This window comes from Sander lucioperca, chromosome 15, assembly GCF_008315115.2.
Source record: "Sander lucioperca isolate FBNREF2018 chromosome 15, SLUC_FBN_1.2, whole genome shotgun sequence".
Lineage (NCBI taxonomy): Eukaryota > Metazoa > Chordata > Actinopteri > Perciformes > Percidae > Sander > Sander lucioperca.
Genome location: NC_050187.1, coordinates 32,402,969 through 32,422,084, shown reverse-complemented (window position 1 = coordinate 32,422,084; position 19,116 = coordinate 32,402,969). Strand labels below are relative to the sequence as shown.

The following is a 19,116-nucleotide window of genomic DNA, read 5'->3' as shown; positions in this document are numbered from 1 at the left end:
ATTTTTTAAGAAAACGTGCCACATAATCAAGGATTTTTGCCCACAACAATCACAAAAAAAACATCTTTTCTGGAAAGACTGGCATATGGTGACAAACCCTTTTATTACTATAAAAATAGGGTTTTTTTTGTGTATGAAACAACTCATCAAATACTTTTTTGATCTCTGGAGAGAGGCTTTATTTTGGGAGAAAGTGTGTGAACTCAAATGCATCAATATATTAAGTTTATTTGAAGGATAGACCCTTGACAAGTAGCATCTTATTTTCAACGCGGTCCTATAAACACAAATACATACAGACAGAACAGCGTTATAACAAACATACACTACAAATACACAGATACAGATAGCTTGCTCACCCTCTCTCACCCTTAGCTGTTACAATCAGATATAATAACCAGGATAATAAATCAATTCCATCAGAATAAAGAGCAATTGAAGTAGTTTGTATTCAGCACAAACGGAAAATTATAATAATAAACACAAATTAAAAGCATACACAGGTTTTTTTAAGATGACAAAATAAAGATGTCCCGATGAGGGGGTTAAGTGGTAATAGACATTGCTGGTTCTGGGGTTGTGCGATAATAACAGAAGATATATAAAAAACAAAATGTCAGCTTTATGATTCAGGAACTCCATCTGACAACTGCAGCCATTGTAAAATACTGGAATTGGACAAAAACACAGAATGAAGTCATGTCAGTCGCAGAAACTTCATGTTCATGAGCTATTTTTGTTGCTCATCTCAATCGGGGATTGAGTGCAGAGAGCGATGCTTTGGTTCAGTTAACACTGTCATATTGAACCACCAGTCAATTGATGAAAAGCAACTTTGCTATTTAATGAGTTTGCCCCCAGTCGGGCTAGCGTGTATGAGCAGGCATCGCCAGGACAATGCTTTAATGAACCGCTGTCATAGTCCATCTCAGTCAGCTACGAGGGACGTCTAATTAGGGACGGCCACCAAGTGTCCCACCACGTCCACTGGAAAGACCGGCTAACACCAGTCGGTCCGTAGCCGGTGCCTCTCGCTGCCCTCAGGTCTGCTGGGAAAGCTTAGTCAAGGCCGAACAACAGTGGCTCCAATATTTACTGACAGCCTCACAATCCCAATTAAAACGACTATTAGTGATGGGCAGCACGGAATAGGACTGGATGATGATTTAATGTCCAAAATCTGAATGGAGAGAGATGAACAATTTCAACTAGATATGATTTAGATTTCCTCTTATAGCGCTAACATTATATCAAAGACGCGTGGAATGTAGGCTAGTGAATGTTGGGGCCAATTCAGACCTCAAAGTAGTTGTAGTAGCAAAGATCATCAATCAACAAACGTTCCTGGCCTAAGGCCGTTCATTAGACCAGGATCTGGCGTCAGTCCAGGATGCCTCGATATTTGCTGACAGGCAGTCCGTCTGGACCCCTATCCAACGTGGGATTAATTGGTCCTATCAGGCCAAAACCCCTTTTTAGCAATCCAATAGTTACTCTTTGACAGATCACTAAGAATGCTGGCTGATTTTAGATCAGTCTGAGTAAGTTTCAGTAAGACTTTAATACATATTAATACAGTATGTGACATTTTGGGAGGACACACACCAGATAGAAGACATATACACATTGATTGTGTCTCAATTCAATACTACTAGATACTCTGTACTCACATTAAACAGATTTACATTAGCAGAAAAATACAAACATTATTGCAATGTATTAAGGGACACTGACAACCAAAATATTTTCAAAGCTCAATTAGTTGTATTTGATGATGATATTGCAATATATGAGTATGACGTGTGGAGATATACCGTAGGTAGGAGAAGGAATATAATATTGTGGGGGTATAATATCTGTATTTATATTTTATGTTCAACATTTTCATATTTTCCTTTTATGTATTTATAGAACTATCCGTTCGTATGTGTTATTGCTTGAGAACCCTTGGCGGGTTCCCTGCAAATGCATTGTCATTAACGGGTTCGTACGACATCCTACGAAAACTTATGCACAACAATTCGCATGATATCCTATGGAATTACGGCGACCGGCAGCCGTTTACGAGGTAGTGAAGTTGAACCGGGTACCAGTCGTGATGGCATAGCCACACTGTGGTTACCATTGTGAATGCGTTTGAACTGATGAAGACCCCACTGGGAAAAGAACATTTTCTATTTAAATAGCTCTGTCGATTGGAATATTGAGTGCGCAGGTGTTTCCATCTGTGCCGTTTTATCAGACACCCTTGCACCGTGACGTGCGCGTAACTGAGCTCCTTCTATTACACCATCACCAACACCTTTAAAAAAAAATGTATTGATTTCATGTGTATCCTGGCATTTTGCGTGCTTAGAATCAGTAACTAGTCTCCAGTTGGTGATTGTTGTGACTAGCCATCCCAGAGATCTTTGTGGGGTTAAGGAACAGTGAGTTTCTAATAAATCGGGGTCACCGAACCTCATGCATACATTACCTCCAGGTTACCTTGACCTCCATTTAGGCCTGATGGGGACTCTGTGTTGTCCTTGTGTTTACTCCCCTGGCTCTAACCTGCCTTCTCAGCGAGGTGAGGCTGTGATGCCTGGCCTGCGCTCTGCCTGGCAGTGTTGCAAATGGGAAATAATGAGTTGTTAACAAGCATTAACTGAAACCTTAGCAAGAGATTCTGAAAAACTGGCATTGTAGGTAAATTCACATCTTAATTCGAAGCAGACTGCTGGAATATCCGATTACGTTCCGGGTGAGGGCTTTCTCTTCTGCCTTCTCACTCCCCATCCTCAGTGTTTTGTTTCGTATAGGCTGAATCAGCTTCCATATTATGGTAATAAGATCACCCATCTGTGAACCTGAGAAATTGGCATGGACTATTTCTATTGCAGTTCTTCTGGGAATAGCTCATACCTTTAGTGATAACTTGATACGATTCATCCAGAGTGAGAGTTTTCACTTGCACGCGTGTAATTGAGTTTGCCTAAGTGAAACGGCTGTCAGATTTCTCAGATGGGATTCGTAATTAGACGAGATGAACTTTTAAACCTGGCTGGTGCTCTGGTTCCCAACAGCCTTGAAATCAAACATATTGGAAACACACAGAGGGACCGGTGGAGCTTGTTGTGCTGTACTCGCACGTGTTTGGTTAGCTACGCAGACACCTGTAAACCCCCACAAACACACATGCACAAGCAGGTAGATGTGGGCAACCACCCAAACACGCATGCACGTGTACAGATGAGTACATACAGGATGCATTGAGAAGTGAACACATGCACACACATAAGTATACACACACACACACACACACACACACACACACACACACACACAAAGTATTAAAAACTCCAAATACTCTGAAGTTGTACTGACGACCCTTATGGGATAAACAACTGAGTAGCAGCAGTGCACGTCTGCCTGGGAGGGAGGGAGGAAGAGGGATGTTTGGGAAAAATATTGTCTTTGATCTGATGATATCTGCTGTTCGGGCTAACTTGCCATGAAGGCTGAACAAAACAAGAGTGTTTGTCAAACATAATTTGCTTTCGTCTTGGTGACGCCCCGGGATTGTAAAGCTGAAAGGAAGGTGATAATAACTAAACATCTCTCTCTCTCTCTCTCTCTCTCTGTCTCTGTCTCAGCGCAGTGTGTGACAAAGTTGTTGTGCTCTGTAAGTTGAAAAGCTCCTGCAGTGTCTCTGCTGACTGCTGCCAGCGTTAGACAGCAACAGATTACCTGCAACAGCACTGGATGTTCTTTTTCACGACATTTGTACAGTTAGTGACATGACTGACACTGGCTGTTGACTGCTGAACAGCTTCTCTGTGCAGCTGAGAATAGATAGAATTTAGGCAGTGACGCAACGATTGGATGCACTGGATTGCTATTCCCGCCATTACTGACGTAATAGAACATATTAACCTACCTATAACCTTCTACTCTTCACTTGTAATTAAGAAGTGGTGTGTAGTAACAGACTCATGGTACCTGTCAAAGTCGCATGTTTTTAAGAAGTGCTTTAACTGATTGTCTAGCAGCTCCCATTAACTGACCTACTGGAATCTAACTAATAACTATGGTAGTGAGATTTAATACTACAATAACTGGTGTGATTGATGGCCACAGCTATATAAAAACAGGACCCATAGTGTAAAAACTTCTCTTTCAGATAAAGAATAACTGTTGCCTGTCTGAGTCTGTTTTACCTGAGCTGCCCCTGGATGCATCTCACACTAACACTCTCTCTCTCTCACTCACTCACTCACTCACTCACTCACTCACTCACTCACTCACTCACTCACTCACTCACTCACTCACTCACTCTCTCACACCTGGATTGCCCTGAAGGGTTAGCACTCAGCAGTCACGCTGATTAACTTAAAAAATATCATCTCACCCTGTTATCCTCTCATGGCCACATACTGTAGCTGCTCTCTCTTCTTATTCCCTCTTTTCTCTCCCCTCCTCCTCCTCGGTGTGTCCCCCTCCCCCCACCCCTTTTTTTCCTCCCCCATCAGGCGGGTAGACAAGGTGACCCAGCATGGCTCCTGCTGTCTGTCCAGATGTTGAATCACTGTGATTCCTCCTCTATACATTGGTCATTGTCTCGCTGAGCAGCTTCCAGACACTCAATAGGAGCCGCTTTCAAAAAATGATTAAATCTCTGATAGAACATGATCATTTCGACTCTCACTCATGTTCTATTGATCAGACCGCTTGCTTGTCTAAGAAAATGGCATCCTGATTTTGAGCACTCGTGTTCATATTTATAAAACATATCTGTGCGTGTGATCGTACGCACATACGCTCTCCTTGTTTATTGTGTCACTGCTTGACATCTTTGACCAAAACTCCACCACTGTACTCTTATTCATCTAATTGAATATCGACTCGCGGTCAGCGTCTATGTTTTGACTTTCATAAATCTGTCTGTGCTTGATGGCGTCGTCGATAAAAAGAGCCGGAGTGGAGGTTTTTTATTTGGAATTGGCATTCTGACTAAATTACACCAAAAAATGAAAACATACCCCAGAAAGAACCTTGTTACTGAAACACGTCGCCACAAAGAACATCTGACTTGTGATGCTAATAAAGCAGCAGTGTATTGCTTTCTGACTAGATTCCTTTTGTCTCTCTCTCCTATCTGTCTCTCTCGCCGCTGCCTAGACAACCTGTTGATCGATTACCAGTTTACCTTCAGTTTGCTTCAGGAAGACGACCGCCACTACACCAGCATCAACTTCATGGCTACACCTGAACAGGTAACACCAGGGGGGGTTACATTTAATCTAGGATGAAAACAGGAAGTATTTCCAAGTAAATCTGACTAATATTTCTCATACTTGTGACACTTTTCTGATCTTAAACATCAAACGACTGTTTTGCAGTGCTGTGTCAGCAATGGGGTATGGTCCGACGTCTGTCTATTCTGGTAGAGGGGAAAAAAACGCTCTGGCTTGTTTGTATTTCTTTAAAGGTCCCATGGCATGAACATTTCACTTTTTGAGGTTTTTTAACATTAATATGCGTTCCCCCAGCCTGCCTATGGTCCCCCAGTGGCTAGAAATGGCGATAGGTGTAAACCGAGCCCTGGGTATCCTGCTCTGCCTTTGAGAAAAGGAAAGCTCAGATGGGCCGATCTGGAATCTTCCTCCTTATGACGTCATAAGGGGAAAGGTTACCTCCCCTTTCTCTGCCTTGCCCGCCCAGAGAATTTGGCCCACCCATGAGAAGGAGAGAGACATCATGGCTTGCAAACAAGAAAAGTGGCAGTTGGTCAAGGCCACACCCCCACCCTCCATCTTGCCCCCCCTCTCTCCTCCTCAATAGCATTTAAAGCTACAGACACAGAAATGGCACATACTAAGGAAAGCTCATTGTGGGACTGGCTCTAGTGGCTGTAATTCTGGACCAAGGCTGAATTTCGGGAAAGAGACTTCAGATACAGTATTAGGACCACTAAGGTCTATATAAAAGAGACTTCAGATACAGTATTAGGACCACTAAGGTCTATATAAAAGAGACTTCAGATACAGTATTAGGGGACCACTAAGGTCTATATAAAAGAGACTTCAGATACAGTATTAGGGGACCACTAAGGTCTATATAAAAGAGACTTCAGATACAGTATTAGGGGACCACTAAGGCCTATATAAAAGACTTCAGATACAGTATTAAGGGACCACTAAGGCCTATATAAAAGAGACTTCAGATACAGTATTAGGGGACCACTAAGGTCTATATAAAAGAGACTTCAGATACAGTATTAGGGGACCACTAAGGTCTATATAAAAGAGACTTCAGATACAGTATTAGGGGACCACTAAGGCCTATATAAAAGAGACTTCAGATACAGTATTAGGGGACCACTAAGGTCTATATAAAAGAGACTTCAGATACAGTATTAGGGGACCACTAAGGTCTATATAAAAGAGACTTCAGATACAGTATTAGAGGACCACTAAGGCATATATAAAAGAGACTTCAGATACAGTATTAGGGGACCACTAAGGCCTATATAAAAGAGACTTCAGATACAGTATTAGGGGACCACTAAGGTCTATATAAAAGAGACTTCAGATACAGTATTAGGGGACCACTAAGGCCTATATAAAAGAGACTTCAGATACAGTATTAGGGGACCACTAAGGCCTATATAAAGGCATCCAAAGAACACCATGTCATGGGACCTTTAAACCAAGCACAACCGTCCTGGGTGGCGCTAAGTCCCGATAGCGCAGATAGTACGAGAGGAGGGACATCTGGCTCAACGGATGTCAGGCATTATCCCGACAATGTACATTGAGCCAGACTTATCAAACGACTGATTGGTTGGCCTTGTTTATCTTTTTTTCTTCTTCTTTAAAAAAATATTTTTGAGTTTCATGCTCTGTATCGGAACTTTGTTAAATTGAATCAGACCTTTCTAATAAAATATGTTCAAGTCAATGAGACAAAAGCCCGCAACTGAAATTGGTCCGGTCAATGTCGTAAGGAACCTGATGTGTGGGGAGGACAATTTGAACACCAGGATGCCCCCAAGTCTGTTTTTAAAAGAAGCTATCGAACTTTCACTCTCTAAATGTAGGAATCTGCTGTCAACATTGATCTTGAGTTTTATCGTACCTGCTTTTCTTCCTTAGAGCCTGAAGCTGTGTTCAGATACAACTCAAAGTGGAATTTTCGATGCAGCGTTGCAGACAAAATCAATGGACTGACACAAAAAGAGGCCAATAGATTTAAATATGCCTTAGGTGACACAAGTTGAGCAGAACATGGAGAGGCTCAAGTAAAAGTCTCCTGTTGAACTTTATAAATGTACACAAAGTGCAAAAGGGCGGCAAACTGGAAGGAAAATAAGTTTAAAAAAGTATATACATGAACTGCAAAATCCACCCAGCAATCAATAAATGAACCAAGGCTTTGCATTGTGTTTGACTGCATCTTCCGCTTTCATCCCCCACAGTGTAACACTTGCTTCCACTTTAGCTCAAAATCAGTTTGTCCACAAGTGTTGCTGTTTATGTCCAGCTCAGTAACACCATCCCTGCACGTGTTTCTTCTGTCTTTGTGTTCAGGCCAACAAGAACCTCGACATGTCCATCAACGCCTCGAACAACTTCAACCTCAACATCACTTGGTCCTTAAGCTCAACAGGTAGAGAGCACATTCACGTATTTATACTTGTCCTGATAATGCTTTTGTTTGATTTTCCGATTCTCTGAAGTCCATTAAAAATGAAAGGCCTTGCGAAACAAATGGAATCCCACAGGTGAGTTTACTCATTTTGGCTGATTAGACTATAAGCAGACTTTTAAATGGTAATTTAATAAAGAACATATAACGTTGCTAAAAACAGTTAAAGGTCCCATATTGTAAATACTATATAAATACCGTGAAAGTATCAAAACACTCAATCCATTTTCCAATCCAATTTTTCAGTAGGGGGTCTTAAAGAGACAGGCGCTAAAACGGAGTGTTTCAGACAGAGTGTAAATACAGGTATATTTAGACAGACAGTATGAGAAAAATAATGTGTTTTTGGAACATTAAGGCATGTAAACATGTTCTAGTAGAAACTCAAAATACAAGTAGGAGCCTAAAAAAGAAGCATAATATGGGACCTTTAAAAACACCCCATTAGTTTTTTTATAATAGGACGTTTCAGTACTGTCTAATGAAACAAAGTGAGCTGCGATAGAACATGTCATTTGACTTGAATTTAATGCAGTGGTTGGTTGTTAAGCTTTGCCACTTAGCAGTCTTAAAGATATCACACAGTCAGTATCTTTCATTAGTGGTCAAGTGTCCTTCAGTAAAATGGTCAGATCCACTTCCTGCTCGCCTCCCGGAGAATCCCCCTCCTGACAAACACAAGCAGAAGCTATTTTCAAATTTTGGCATTAGGCTTTTTTACACATTTCCCCTCCTGAGTTCAATTAAGATAAAAGCACTCTACTTTCAGTGTCTCGGGGCCCACAGCCTCTTTTGGTTTGGGACTGGGCCTTTTCTGTGTGTGTGATTGTGTGCCGTCTACTACGGAGTGTTTAATGGCCCTGATAAAGTAGGAGGTGGAAATATTTTATTCGCAACGTCTGAAGAACTCAGTCATTAACACATGCTGATAGTGCTCTGTAGGATACTGAAATGAGACCACTTCAGCGCTGAGAGGAATTTACACGCATCGCTCTGAATTACTGCGACGTGTCACCGACACAATTTGCCTGCGTGAGATGAAAGGTACAAAATTGACATTTTAAAATCAAGACTTTTTTTTCACTCAACCTGCTCGCTTTACCACTTTCTGTGTAAAAGTATCTTTACAAGGACGTTCACAGTGAAAGCAGCTCGGCTGATGGGCCACAGTCCTTAACCCATCCAAAATCCATTACTTTTAATACATATAATCAGGCACGGATTTAGAATGCAGAGGCCCCTGGGCACAAAATCTTGGAGCCCCCCCCCCCCTTCAGAATTTATGGCCCAAACTTGCACAGCATCTACATTTTTAGAAACAGTAAAAGTAAGCTGTGGGTTTTTCTTTAGTTTAAAACAAAACCACTTTCTCCAACTCCATTTCTTGTGATGTTAATTGTGACTCTATAAATATCTATAAAACAAAGGACAAAATTGAAACTATCACAGAACAAAATCAACAGAATTTATTGCAATAAAGCAGATTAAAATCTATGTAAATACAGCCTAAAGAGCTGACTTCGGAAAAACAGCTGATTATTGAGCACCTCTTTTACTCTCTCTCACTGTCTCTCCCCTTCACGGAGAAACAGATGATCAACATCTACTAGCCTAAAGTGTAACAGAGCTGTGTTTCGAATATATGAATGAAAACAGGTTGCGTATAACTTATATATACGTATAGGCCCATACAGCTCACTCTCAGCATGAAATGTAGTTCTCAAAGTTAAGTTGCACAACTTAATGTATGGCAACTATTTTATTCTATGTCATAATTTCCTGATGTGTAATGACACCTGACAATGTAACGCCATTACCGATGTTGTTCAGCTCTACATCTCCATCAAATCTATCACCACTGCAACTCACTCCACTTTGACCATTGGCCTCAGTGAAATTAAATCATGGATGCACACCAAATTTCTCAAACTTAGCTGTGACAAATCAGACACAATCATCATCGGTCCCAAATTCCTCTTCAAAACATCGCACAACTTTTGCTTCACCATCTATAACTGCACTCTGTCTCCCTCCTCACATATCCACAACATCAGGAGTTATTTCTGACAGCAACCTCTTCTTCGAAAAGCATGTCATCAAAATCACCAGAACTGCCTTCTTCCACCTTAAAATCTGTATCAGTATTATCTTATGGTTTATGTATATTTGCACACTTTACATTTTAGAGAAAGAAGTATAGCCTACTTTATTTATTTATCATTTTTGTATTACATTATCTGCAGAAATTATTATATTTGGTGGTGACAAAACCCGTATTAAATATGTAGACGTACAGTTAGTTGATTTTGGCATTGCAGAGATGCCTGTCCGATTGTCTGATATGAATGACCACGTTCTGTCTTACACAGCAAACTAATTCTTCACTGGTAAGACCAACATACTGTAATAACATTCAAATAAAAAAAACATAACATCTTGTGAATAGGCCTAAGTGATTTAATCAGCGGAAGGTTCTAAAAACATTAAAAACAACAACGCTATACTTCACCGATTCTCTGGAGTGAACTGACGGAAAAAGACAAAAGATATAGGCTACTTTTAAAATATTATGTGAAATATGACGTGAAAGTACCCTCAACTAGAGAATGACTCCCACATATGATGCATTGATAAGCCTAGACCGCGTATCTGGTCTGGACCAGTCTATTAATACAACAACGTTACATGATTTAAAAAGCAACATATCATACGGGGACAGAGCAGAGGTGCTGGGCTCTAGCTAAATCTGAAAAAATATTTAGGTGGGTCGGTGGACGCAGATTCAGAAGGCTTTGACGCAGATTCGGCTATCTTTAATAGGTGGAAAAAGTAGTAGATAGACCTACATTTTGAGGCTGTCAAACTGGTAACGTAGCTACGTACCGCCGGGTCTCTGCCGCCTAATGCTCAGGGTGGTGATGTTGTTCTAATTGTTCATCTGAAACATAGACTGTCAATATACAGTCTATGATCTGAAATAGCAAGGCTGGATGTGGTGCTAAACTCCTCATCGCTAGCATCACCGCAGGCGCCGCCAGGCTCTTTATTAGCGCTGAGACGACTTTTGAAAAAAGTCGATGGTTGGAATATTACTCCTAATTAAATCCTCTCTGCTATCCTTCTCCCTTTTATCTTACCGTTTTGTGGCTCCACTGCTCCACCATCTTTTATCCATGTTGTTTGTTTTGTCAATGTCCTCTACTCTCTTTCACTCTATCCTCCACCGCCTGTCTTGCTGCTATCACCAGTTTCCGCGGTAACCTGACTCGTAGTCATCAGTCACAGTCAACAGCCAAAAAACTGATCATGATACTTTTTTGTGTGCAACCAAATTATTGTTAACACACATACACACAAACACACACTAATTAATTAATTTTATTTTAATTTCATTTTAAATAGAAAAAAAAAGAAGAAAAAAAGGATGAGGCCACACAGTTAGTGGGGTCTTGGAGGCCCCCTAGTGGTCGGAGGTCCCCGGGCACCGGCCCAATCGGCTCGCTGGTAAATCCGGCCTTGCATATAATATGTATTTTTTTATCGCAATATAGTAAAATTTCTGTGTAAGACAATTTTGCATCTAGGATGCTTACAAGGCCACAATAAGATCCAGACGCCTATTTTGACATTTACAGCGTACTTTGGGACACCGTGGATGTTGACATTCCTGACCCCAGTAGTGTGTCTCTGGCCCCTGCTGCCTGTTCACCTTTATCAGGCAGCTCATAAAAGACTACGGGCCCTTTTTTTAACGATCTAAGCGCACAGCGTGAAGCACATGGTGTAGGTGCGTTTAGGGTGTGTCCAAATCCACTTTTGCTAGTTTGACGGCGGAAAAAAGGGTCCGTGTGTCTGGCGCATGGTTCTAAAGGGTTGTACTTAGTGTCTTCATTAATCATAGGTGTGTTTTGGGCGTAACATGCAATCAACCAATCAGAGATCATCTCCCATTCCCTTTAAAAGCCAGGCTCGGTTGTACCTTGGCGCATTGCTATTATTATGATGGAGGATTTGAACCGTTAATTTTTATTAGGGCTGTCAATCGATTAAAAAATGTAATCTAATTAATTACATACTCTGTGATTAATTAATCAAAATGAATTGCATACATAAGTGGCAGCAGATTTCGGTAGCCAGGGTTGGCAAGAAGAAGATTTTTACAAGTAAATGTTCCAATCAATGATCCAGGCAGCACATTCTCGTCTCCCTCCTTCACTATACAGTCGAATGGTGGCTAGAACGGCTCCGGGTCAAACGTCAATATGGAATAGATTAATCTGTGTTATTTTTTTTAACGCGTTATTTTTTCTCAGATTAATTAATCGAAATTAACACGTTATTTTGACAGCCCTAATTTTTATATGTAATCTTTTGCATGTTTGTGTGCTGCTGCGCTTCCCTGTGTGTGTGTGTAACAAGCATAGTGTGTGCGCGCTGTGCATAAGCCTAGGAGCATTTTACTAATTTGCTGTTAAAATAACAATGAAATGCTGTGTTACTGACTTTAGACCAGGTTTTTGTTGGTCAATGGCGCGATCACTTCCCGCTGCCTCAAGATAGCAATACGACCAAAATGCACCTGAACACACCTCTCTGTAAGACCAGCACGCCCATGGGCGCAGGTCCATTTGCTATTTAAACGACATGCGCGCTGGATGGTCTTAAAATAGCAAAGACACTTGCGCCGGGCTTCACCGTTTAGTGTCTCTCAGCCGTGTCTTGGCACGGCCCTGATTACCAACTCTAACACGGAGGCCATCTCAAATCACATACATGATGGAAAATAAATTATATTTTAATTCTATATTTATATACATATCTGTAAATCCAATATTACCATTAAACAGTGCTGCTCGTTAATTTCCAGAACCAGAAATATGTAGCGATAAGTGTGAACAGTCTTTCTATCAGTAGACAGGTCACTATAGAGCAGGGGTGGCGAACCTGTGGCTCTTGAGCCGTATGCAGCTCTTTGCCTGCTCCTTTGAGGCTCTTACTGTGTGGCTGGGGGCTGTGTTATTGGTGGATTTATTTTTTTTATTTTTTACTTTTTGAAACATTTCAGATAGTACAAAAAAATGGAATGCACTTGCCAATACATTTGCCAATTATTTTAAAATAAAAAATAATGCAGCAGCAGTTTTGAGGACAAATTCTACAACCCGAGGAAAAAAAAGCTGCCACAGATCACCTTCCTCATTAACCCTTTCACTGCTGAATCAGATTGTTTGAAAAACCCCTCTAGTGACAAACGAGTGAAAGAGTCGCTTCGAGTGGCCACAACCGAGTTCTAGCAAGACCTGAAAAGGATTGTGGATAACAAAGACTGTCAGATTTCCCACTGAGTCAATCTAAGTGAGAAAAAAAACTATGAAAACTGCTATGTATTATGTCATCAGATCTGGAAGTCACTGTTACTGTTGTAGTGTGTTAACGGTTTACTTGGAATCTCTAATCAGAATGATTTCAATCGGGTTGAAGAAACCTTGTCCACGTCACCGCAGCTTCTGCTAGCTGCCCACCAGATAGACACCGAAAACCGTTGAGATGCAAAAAAGTTCTGTTACAGTATTGATTGTTTTGTGTTTTTTATACCCGATTAAGTATCCTGATTCTTTATACTTTGTTGTACTGTATTTTTCTTAAACTGCTCTCTGCCTCTCACAGCTGGCACCATCTCAGGGGAAGAGATGCCCATCATCGCGAGGACCAACATCAAGGAGCACCGTGACAGTTTCTCGTGTGAAAAGTTCAACTTCAGACTTCACCACAACATCACCTTCTACGTCTATATGTCCAACTTCAGCTGGCCAATCAAGATCCAGGTTAGGGGGTGGGGGTGGTGAGGAAACATGGGGTTTGGTTGTGAAGAGGATGAAGGATAATGACAGTTGAGATGATGTTTTACTATCATTTTAACCAAAGCTGAAGCCAAGAGTCTGGCTATTAGGGCTGCAATTAATGATCATTTTTTTGTTAAAGGTTGACTCTTCTATCTAGAACAGTGAAAAATGACCACAAGTTCCCAGTGTTTTTTTTCAGACAAAAATCCCACAATGAAAGGTTTTATATCAATTTATAGCCGACACATTTTTTTAAAAAAAAGCACCAAAGGCTCACATTGAAAAGCTGGAACCTTTTAATATAGCTGTTTTATTTTAGGCCCGATATGTTCTGATGTGCAGAAAAATTCTGCAAGGGACATGCAGCCATAATATTGAGTCCTCTGGCTAAGTAAGTCAGTTTAAGTGTTTGGATGAAGAAAGGAAAAAGCATCATCATCATCATCATCATCATCATCATCATCATCTCCAGTTTTCAGGAGCTGTCTCTCTGTAAAACGTATAGCCCTGACAGGCTTTGTACGTTGAGCATAAACTATTCTGAAAAGTGTTTGGCAAATCTGCTATCACATTTAATGATCTGTGAGTTTTCCAACGTCTCTCCATCAATTATGCAGCACCGGATTAAATCTCCAGGCAGCAGCCACACACACTAAATATTCACACTGCAGCCTTATGAGCCATTAAATTGAAGTAGACTTTTAGCAGTGATATTTTAAGATGACTGTCATGCAGGGCGCAGGGTGTGTGCTGATGGATGGAGTCAAGAAGTGACAGAATGGAGAAAGTAGGGGAGAGTTAAGACAGGCTGGCTGGTTAACTGATGTTGAGACTACCGAACTGTCAAAATGTCCAGTGTTGAGAAAATGACAGAATGACGGAGAAAGGACAGCAGGTCTGGTGACAGAGAAAGCCATAAAGCAGAGGGTGGATGCATGGATGAGTGGATGGACTGATGAATGGAGAGATGATGGGGGGGAATAAATGGAAAGGACTACAGTAGCTGCTCGGTTACATAAACGTTTAGGTAAAAGTTGAAGCAAAAATACGGATTTAAAAGACATGAAGTGATCCCTCACTGTGAAGCTTGTTTTGAACAACAAGGCTCACATGTTTTAATCTTTTTATTTTAATAAAACAGTCCCTCCAGAAAAACGTGATTATGCGATCGCATAATTCAATGCATAATCAGCCAAAGTCTGCATATTTATGCGGGGGGCCGCATTTTTTTAAATACGCAGCACTTTCGCCACATCTCACAAGTCACTTTCAACTTAGCAGAAAGTTGAAAAATGTTGCGTTTACCCCACACAAGAGCAGCCATTTTCCCCTGTTGCCATGGGAACGTTATGAAGTGACGTTATGAAGTGACGTTATGAAGTGACGTTATGAAGTGACATTATGAAGTGACGTTATGAAGTGACGTTATGAAGTGACGTTATGAAGTGACGTTATGAAGTGACGTAATTACGCGACGTGAACATCATCGAAAAGCTGCAAACCCCGCGATGAAACCGCAGTTTTTGCAAGTTCCCGCAATTTTTCCAAGTTCCCGCAATTTTTCCGAGTTCACGCAATTTCTCCAAGTTCCCGTTTCCGGATTTTTGCCCGCAACAATCACAAAAAAACTCCGCATTTTTCTGGAAGGACTGGTTTGTTGTCCTCTCTCGCGTGTGGCGAATACGTCACGTATTAAGTGTTACATACATAGGTTATAGGCTCAGCAGATACGTTACGTATTAAGTGTTACGTAGTAAGGTTATAGGTTACGGTCAGCTCATCAGACGCTTCCTAAAAATGAAGATTGGTCACGAGTCCCGCATCTTGAGTCCAATTTGTGTCTAGTGTTTCTGGAAGGACTGATAAAACAATTGTTGTGAAGAGACTTGAGGGCTAAATGCGTTGCGTCAAACATCCCCCCCTTGAAAAGATTTTTTTTTTTTTTTAAATGTTCAAACAGAAAATGTGCACCAGGTAGCAGAAAAATGCTGAAAAAAAGTTGTGAACTATTTATTTAATTTTAAAATGAAGGACTAGCCTATTATTACATTAGTATATTTTTGGTTTTGTAATAATCTGATATTTTGAAGAAAGGGGCAGGATTTTATAAGCATTATGCTTCCGCCTGCTCCTTCTCGAACGTATCCTTTGTTCAATTCTGATAGATTTGACTACGTTTGTGTTTTTGTTTTGTTTTTACAACCTTGATGGTTCGAGATAAATAAAAAAATAAAAAATATGTAATGAGGAAGACATTGATCAACAAAGGTTTGAGTCCATGAAACCTTGTTTTTTTTAATATGATTTTGTCCATCATGGGGCGTAACATAACAAGAACATAACATAATTTGGTTACACTTCACTTGAAGGTATCTACATAAGAGTGACATGACACTGTCATGAACGTGTCATAAACGTTATAAACAAGTCATAAACGTTTATGACATAATGCTTCTTTTAGTAAGTGTCATTCAGTTTTTGCCATGACAAGTTATGGTTATTGGTTCATGGCAGTCATGACAGTGCCATGTGTTCATGACAGTGTCATGTGTTCATGACAGTGCCATGTGTTCATGACAGTGCCATGTGTTCATGACAGTGCCATGTGTTCATGACAGTGTCATGTCACTCTTATGTAGATACCTTCAAGTAAAGTGTAACCCATAATTTTAACGCATTGTCACAAACGGGTTCATAGGATATCGTATGAAAATGTATACACAATTCGTATGATATCCTACCAAATTACTGCAGCTGCCGGTCGGTCAGGTGACGACCGGTCACATGACATTTGAGTTTAGTTGGTTTAGTACGACTAGTTAGAAAAAAAGGTTGCGTTTTGGGTTAAAACACAGGACACAAACACCCGTTTTCCTGAGTCAAAGTCTTGTTTCCCCCTAACTTCTTCCAGGACACGAACACCACTCCCCCGCTTGAAAGCCCTCTGTTTTAGGACCCATCCATCCACCCATCCATCCATCCATCCACCCATCCACCCATCCATCCATCCACCCATCCATCCATTGCTCTTTTTGTGGGGAAAAAAAACCCTTCCACTGATTTAAAGCGACTCTGCCACTGATCATGTGATGCCACAATATTAGCTTGTATCCAGCCATTCACTTGATGAAATGTTTATTTATTTTATTTTTTTTCAATTGCTCATGTTTTTGAAACCCAAGATATAATGTATCAAAGCCGTGCACATGATTTCAAGTGGTAACATCATTTGGAAACTTCATCCCAATCAGCTTGTATTATCACAGTCGTTTGGTTCATATAAATGTCGGCGTTTATTGCTGAGTGTCCGGCACCTCGTTATGGGTCATTTGTCCATCGATCGCTCCCCTCGTATGCATTTCCCATTAATGCTACATTATCAGAGCTCCATATATCTGCTGGTTGAAAAGTGATATGATAATTACCACAATGAGGCCTATCTCGCCACCATGTCAGACGTGCTCGTGTGTAACATGAGGAGCACTCGGCGTCCGGGCCTCTGACCTTGGTGGCTTCCGACGCCAGAACAGGGCGAGGATCAGAAATTGTCCTGAGAATTGGTAATGACCCGCTCTGATATATTTGATCTAATAGACATGTGCACACACACATACAGGTGCACAAAAAAAAGCATCCACATGCACACTCACACTCACGTGAAGGACAAAGTGGGAGGAAAAGACTTGGATCTGGATTGATCGATCGAATAAATCCTCTACGTTCCAATATTATCGATACAAAGTGAAAATATATCATCTTTAAAGGGGAACTATTACATAGCATTTTCAGGTTCATACTTGTATTTTGTGTTTGTACTAGAACATGTTAACATGCTTTAATGTACAAAAAACACTTTCTCTTTCTCATACTGCCCATGGCTGCCGCTCCTGTATTCACCCTTTTGTCTGAGATGCTTTTTTGGAGTGCCTGTCTCTTTAAGCCCCCCCTCCCGAAAAAGCTCAGTCTGCTCTGATTGGCCAGCGTGTTTTCTGGAATCTCAGCTGGAGCTACTGCAACAGAGTATATAGCAGGACTGTGTGCCGTGAAAAATCACCAATAAAGGCTTCTAAATACTGTAAAATACTACACAACCGGACATGTCCCGGCAGTAATGTAACCTGAAATTGGGGAGAAATGACCAACATTGACCGCCAAGATTACAGCTATCTGGCGTTAGCATGCAGCTACTTAAAGGACAATTCCGGCGCAAAATGAACCTAGGGGTTAATACCACGTGTACCGAGTCGACCGTTCTCTGGGATATGTTTTCATGCTAATCGAATGTGACCAGTTTTAGAGCAAACTGCTAATTAGCTTATAACGCTAGTCGTCGGGGCACGCTAAAGTAAAAAGAAATCGCTATTTCTATACCACTAACAAGGCTCAAAATAGCACCACACTTCCACGGTAGCATAATGATGATCCCTACATGTAAACCGAAGCATTGACAACTTTGTAAGTGTACAGAAGGTTTAGTATATATATATATAGTAGCTACATATGTAGTATATGTAGCTACATGCGACAATGTTAACACCGCAGGAGCTTAAAAAAAATAAATAAAATACACTCCAGTAGTTCCTTCCTGGAGCAGAAGACCGGCTCGGTGTTACGTGACACCGGGTCTGGGGTAAAAAAAAAAACAACTGTTGAAACCGGAGCGTTCAGAGCAGTTGGAAATCTGAATGTTTTAGCTCACAGGGATTTCTCTGAAATACGTTCACCTCATTTATTTGTTTTGGCCACGTTTAACATGAAAATCCGACATGATAACATTGTAGATATGACAGAAAATATGGAAAAGCATAATAGTTCCACTTTAAGATTTTGTATGTTTTTTTATTAAAAAGACTAGTTTGTTTTTAATTTAAATGTCTGGAAGAGCTCATTAATGAAATTGTCTAATCATATTTTAGTTTCTTTTTGTTAATATATATAAATATATATGTATGTATGTATGTATAACTGATAGTATTAAATGGGCTTATGTATGGTCTCGTATCGGTCGCAGGCCGCTGAATTGAATCTAACTGAAATTGTATCGTGGCAGACTTTGTGATATCAGTAAATATTTTATCGTTGTCTTAAGAATCAATGTAAAATCGTGATAAATAGTTGTGTTTAAACCCCTAGAAGAAACACCTCACAGCAACCGATCTCCACAACTACTGGCCAGATGTCAGGAAATGTGGAGCAGTTAGTTATTCCTCAAGGGGGAGGAAAATTTAAGATGATTTCAAAGCCCCTCTGACTTTTCACCACTGTCAGGTCAAACTGTCTTATTGACCAATAAACAAGGAATAGCTGGCTGTCTTTAAAAGTAGCTGTGACTAATAATTTTCGTCAGAGGAAGGATCATCAGTTTTTCTCATTCTGTGTCATTTGGACAATCTATGGGCTTTCCTCTTTGTGCCACCCTCACAAAATGTCAACTTTGCAGGCACTGTGTTTTGTAATCTCAAAGGGAAGCAGTGACAAGATGTACTGATCACATTCATGCTTCCAACAGGATACACCTCTACTTACTTTATTGTGGCTTGTTCTTTGGCTTCCCCAACAAGACAAAATGTGTAGCTTTTCTACT

The 19,116-nt window shown here is 40.6% G+C and overlaps 1 protein-coding gene across 4 annotated transcripts in view; it reads left to right on the top strand.

Moving 5' to 3' along the window:
* atrnl1a (attractin-like 1a) overlaps nt 1–19,116 on the top strand; it is a 326,334-nt gene that overhangs the window by 151,970 nt on the left and 155,248 nt on the right. For all 4 annotated transcript variants that reach the window (XM_031315944.2, XM_031315943.2, XM_031315945.2 and 1 more), the window contains 3 exons: nt 5,161–5,255; nt 7,572–7,650; nt 13,357–13,514. In XM_031315944.2, the coding sequence (XP_031171804.1) occupies nt 5,161–5,255; nt 7,572–7,650; nt 13,357–13,514 (332 nt within the window). The remainder of the gene's footprint in view (nt 1–5,160; nt 5,256–7,571; nt 7,651–13,356; nt 13,515–19,116) is intronic.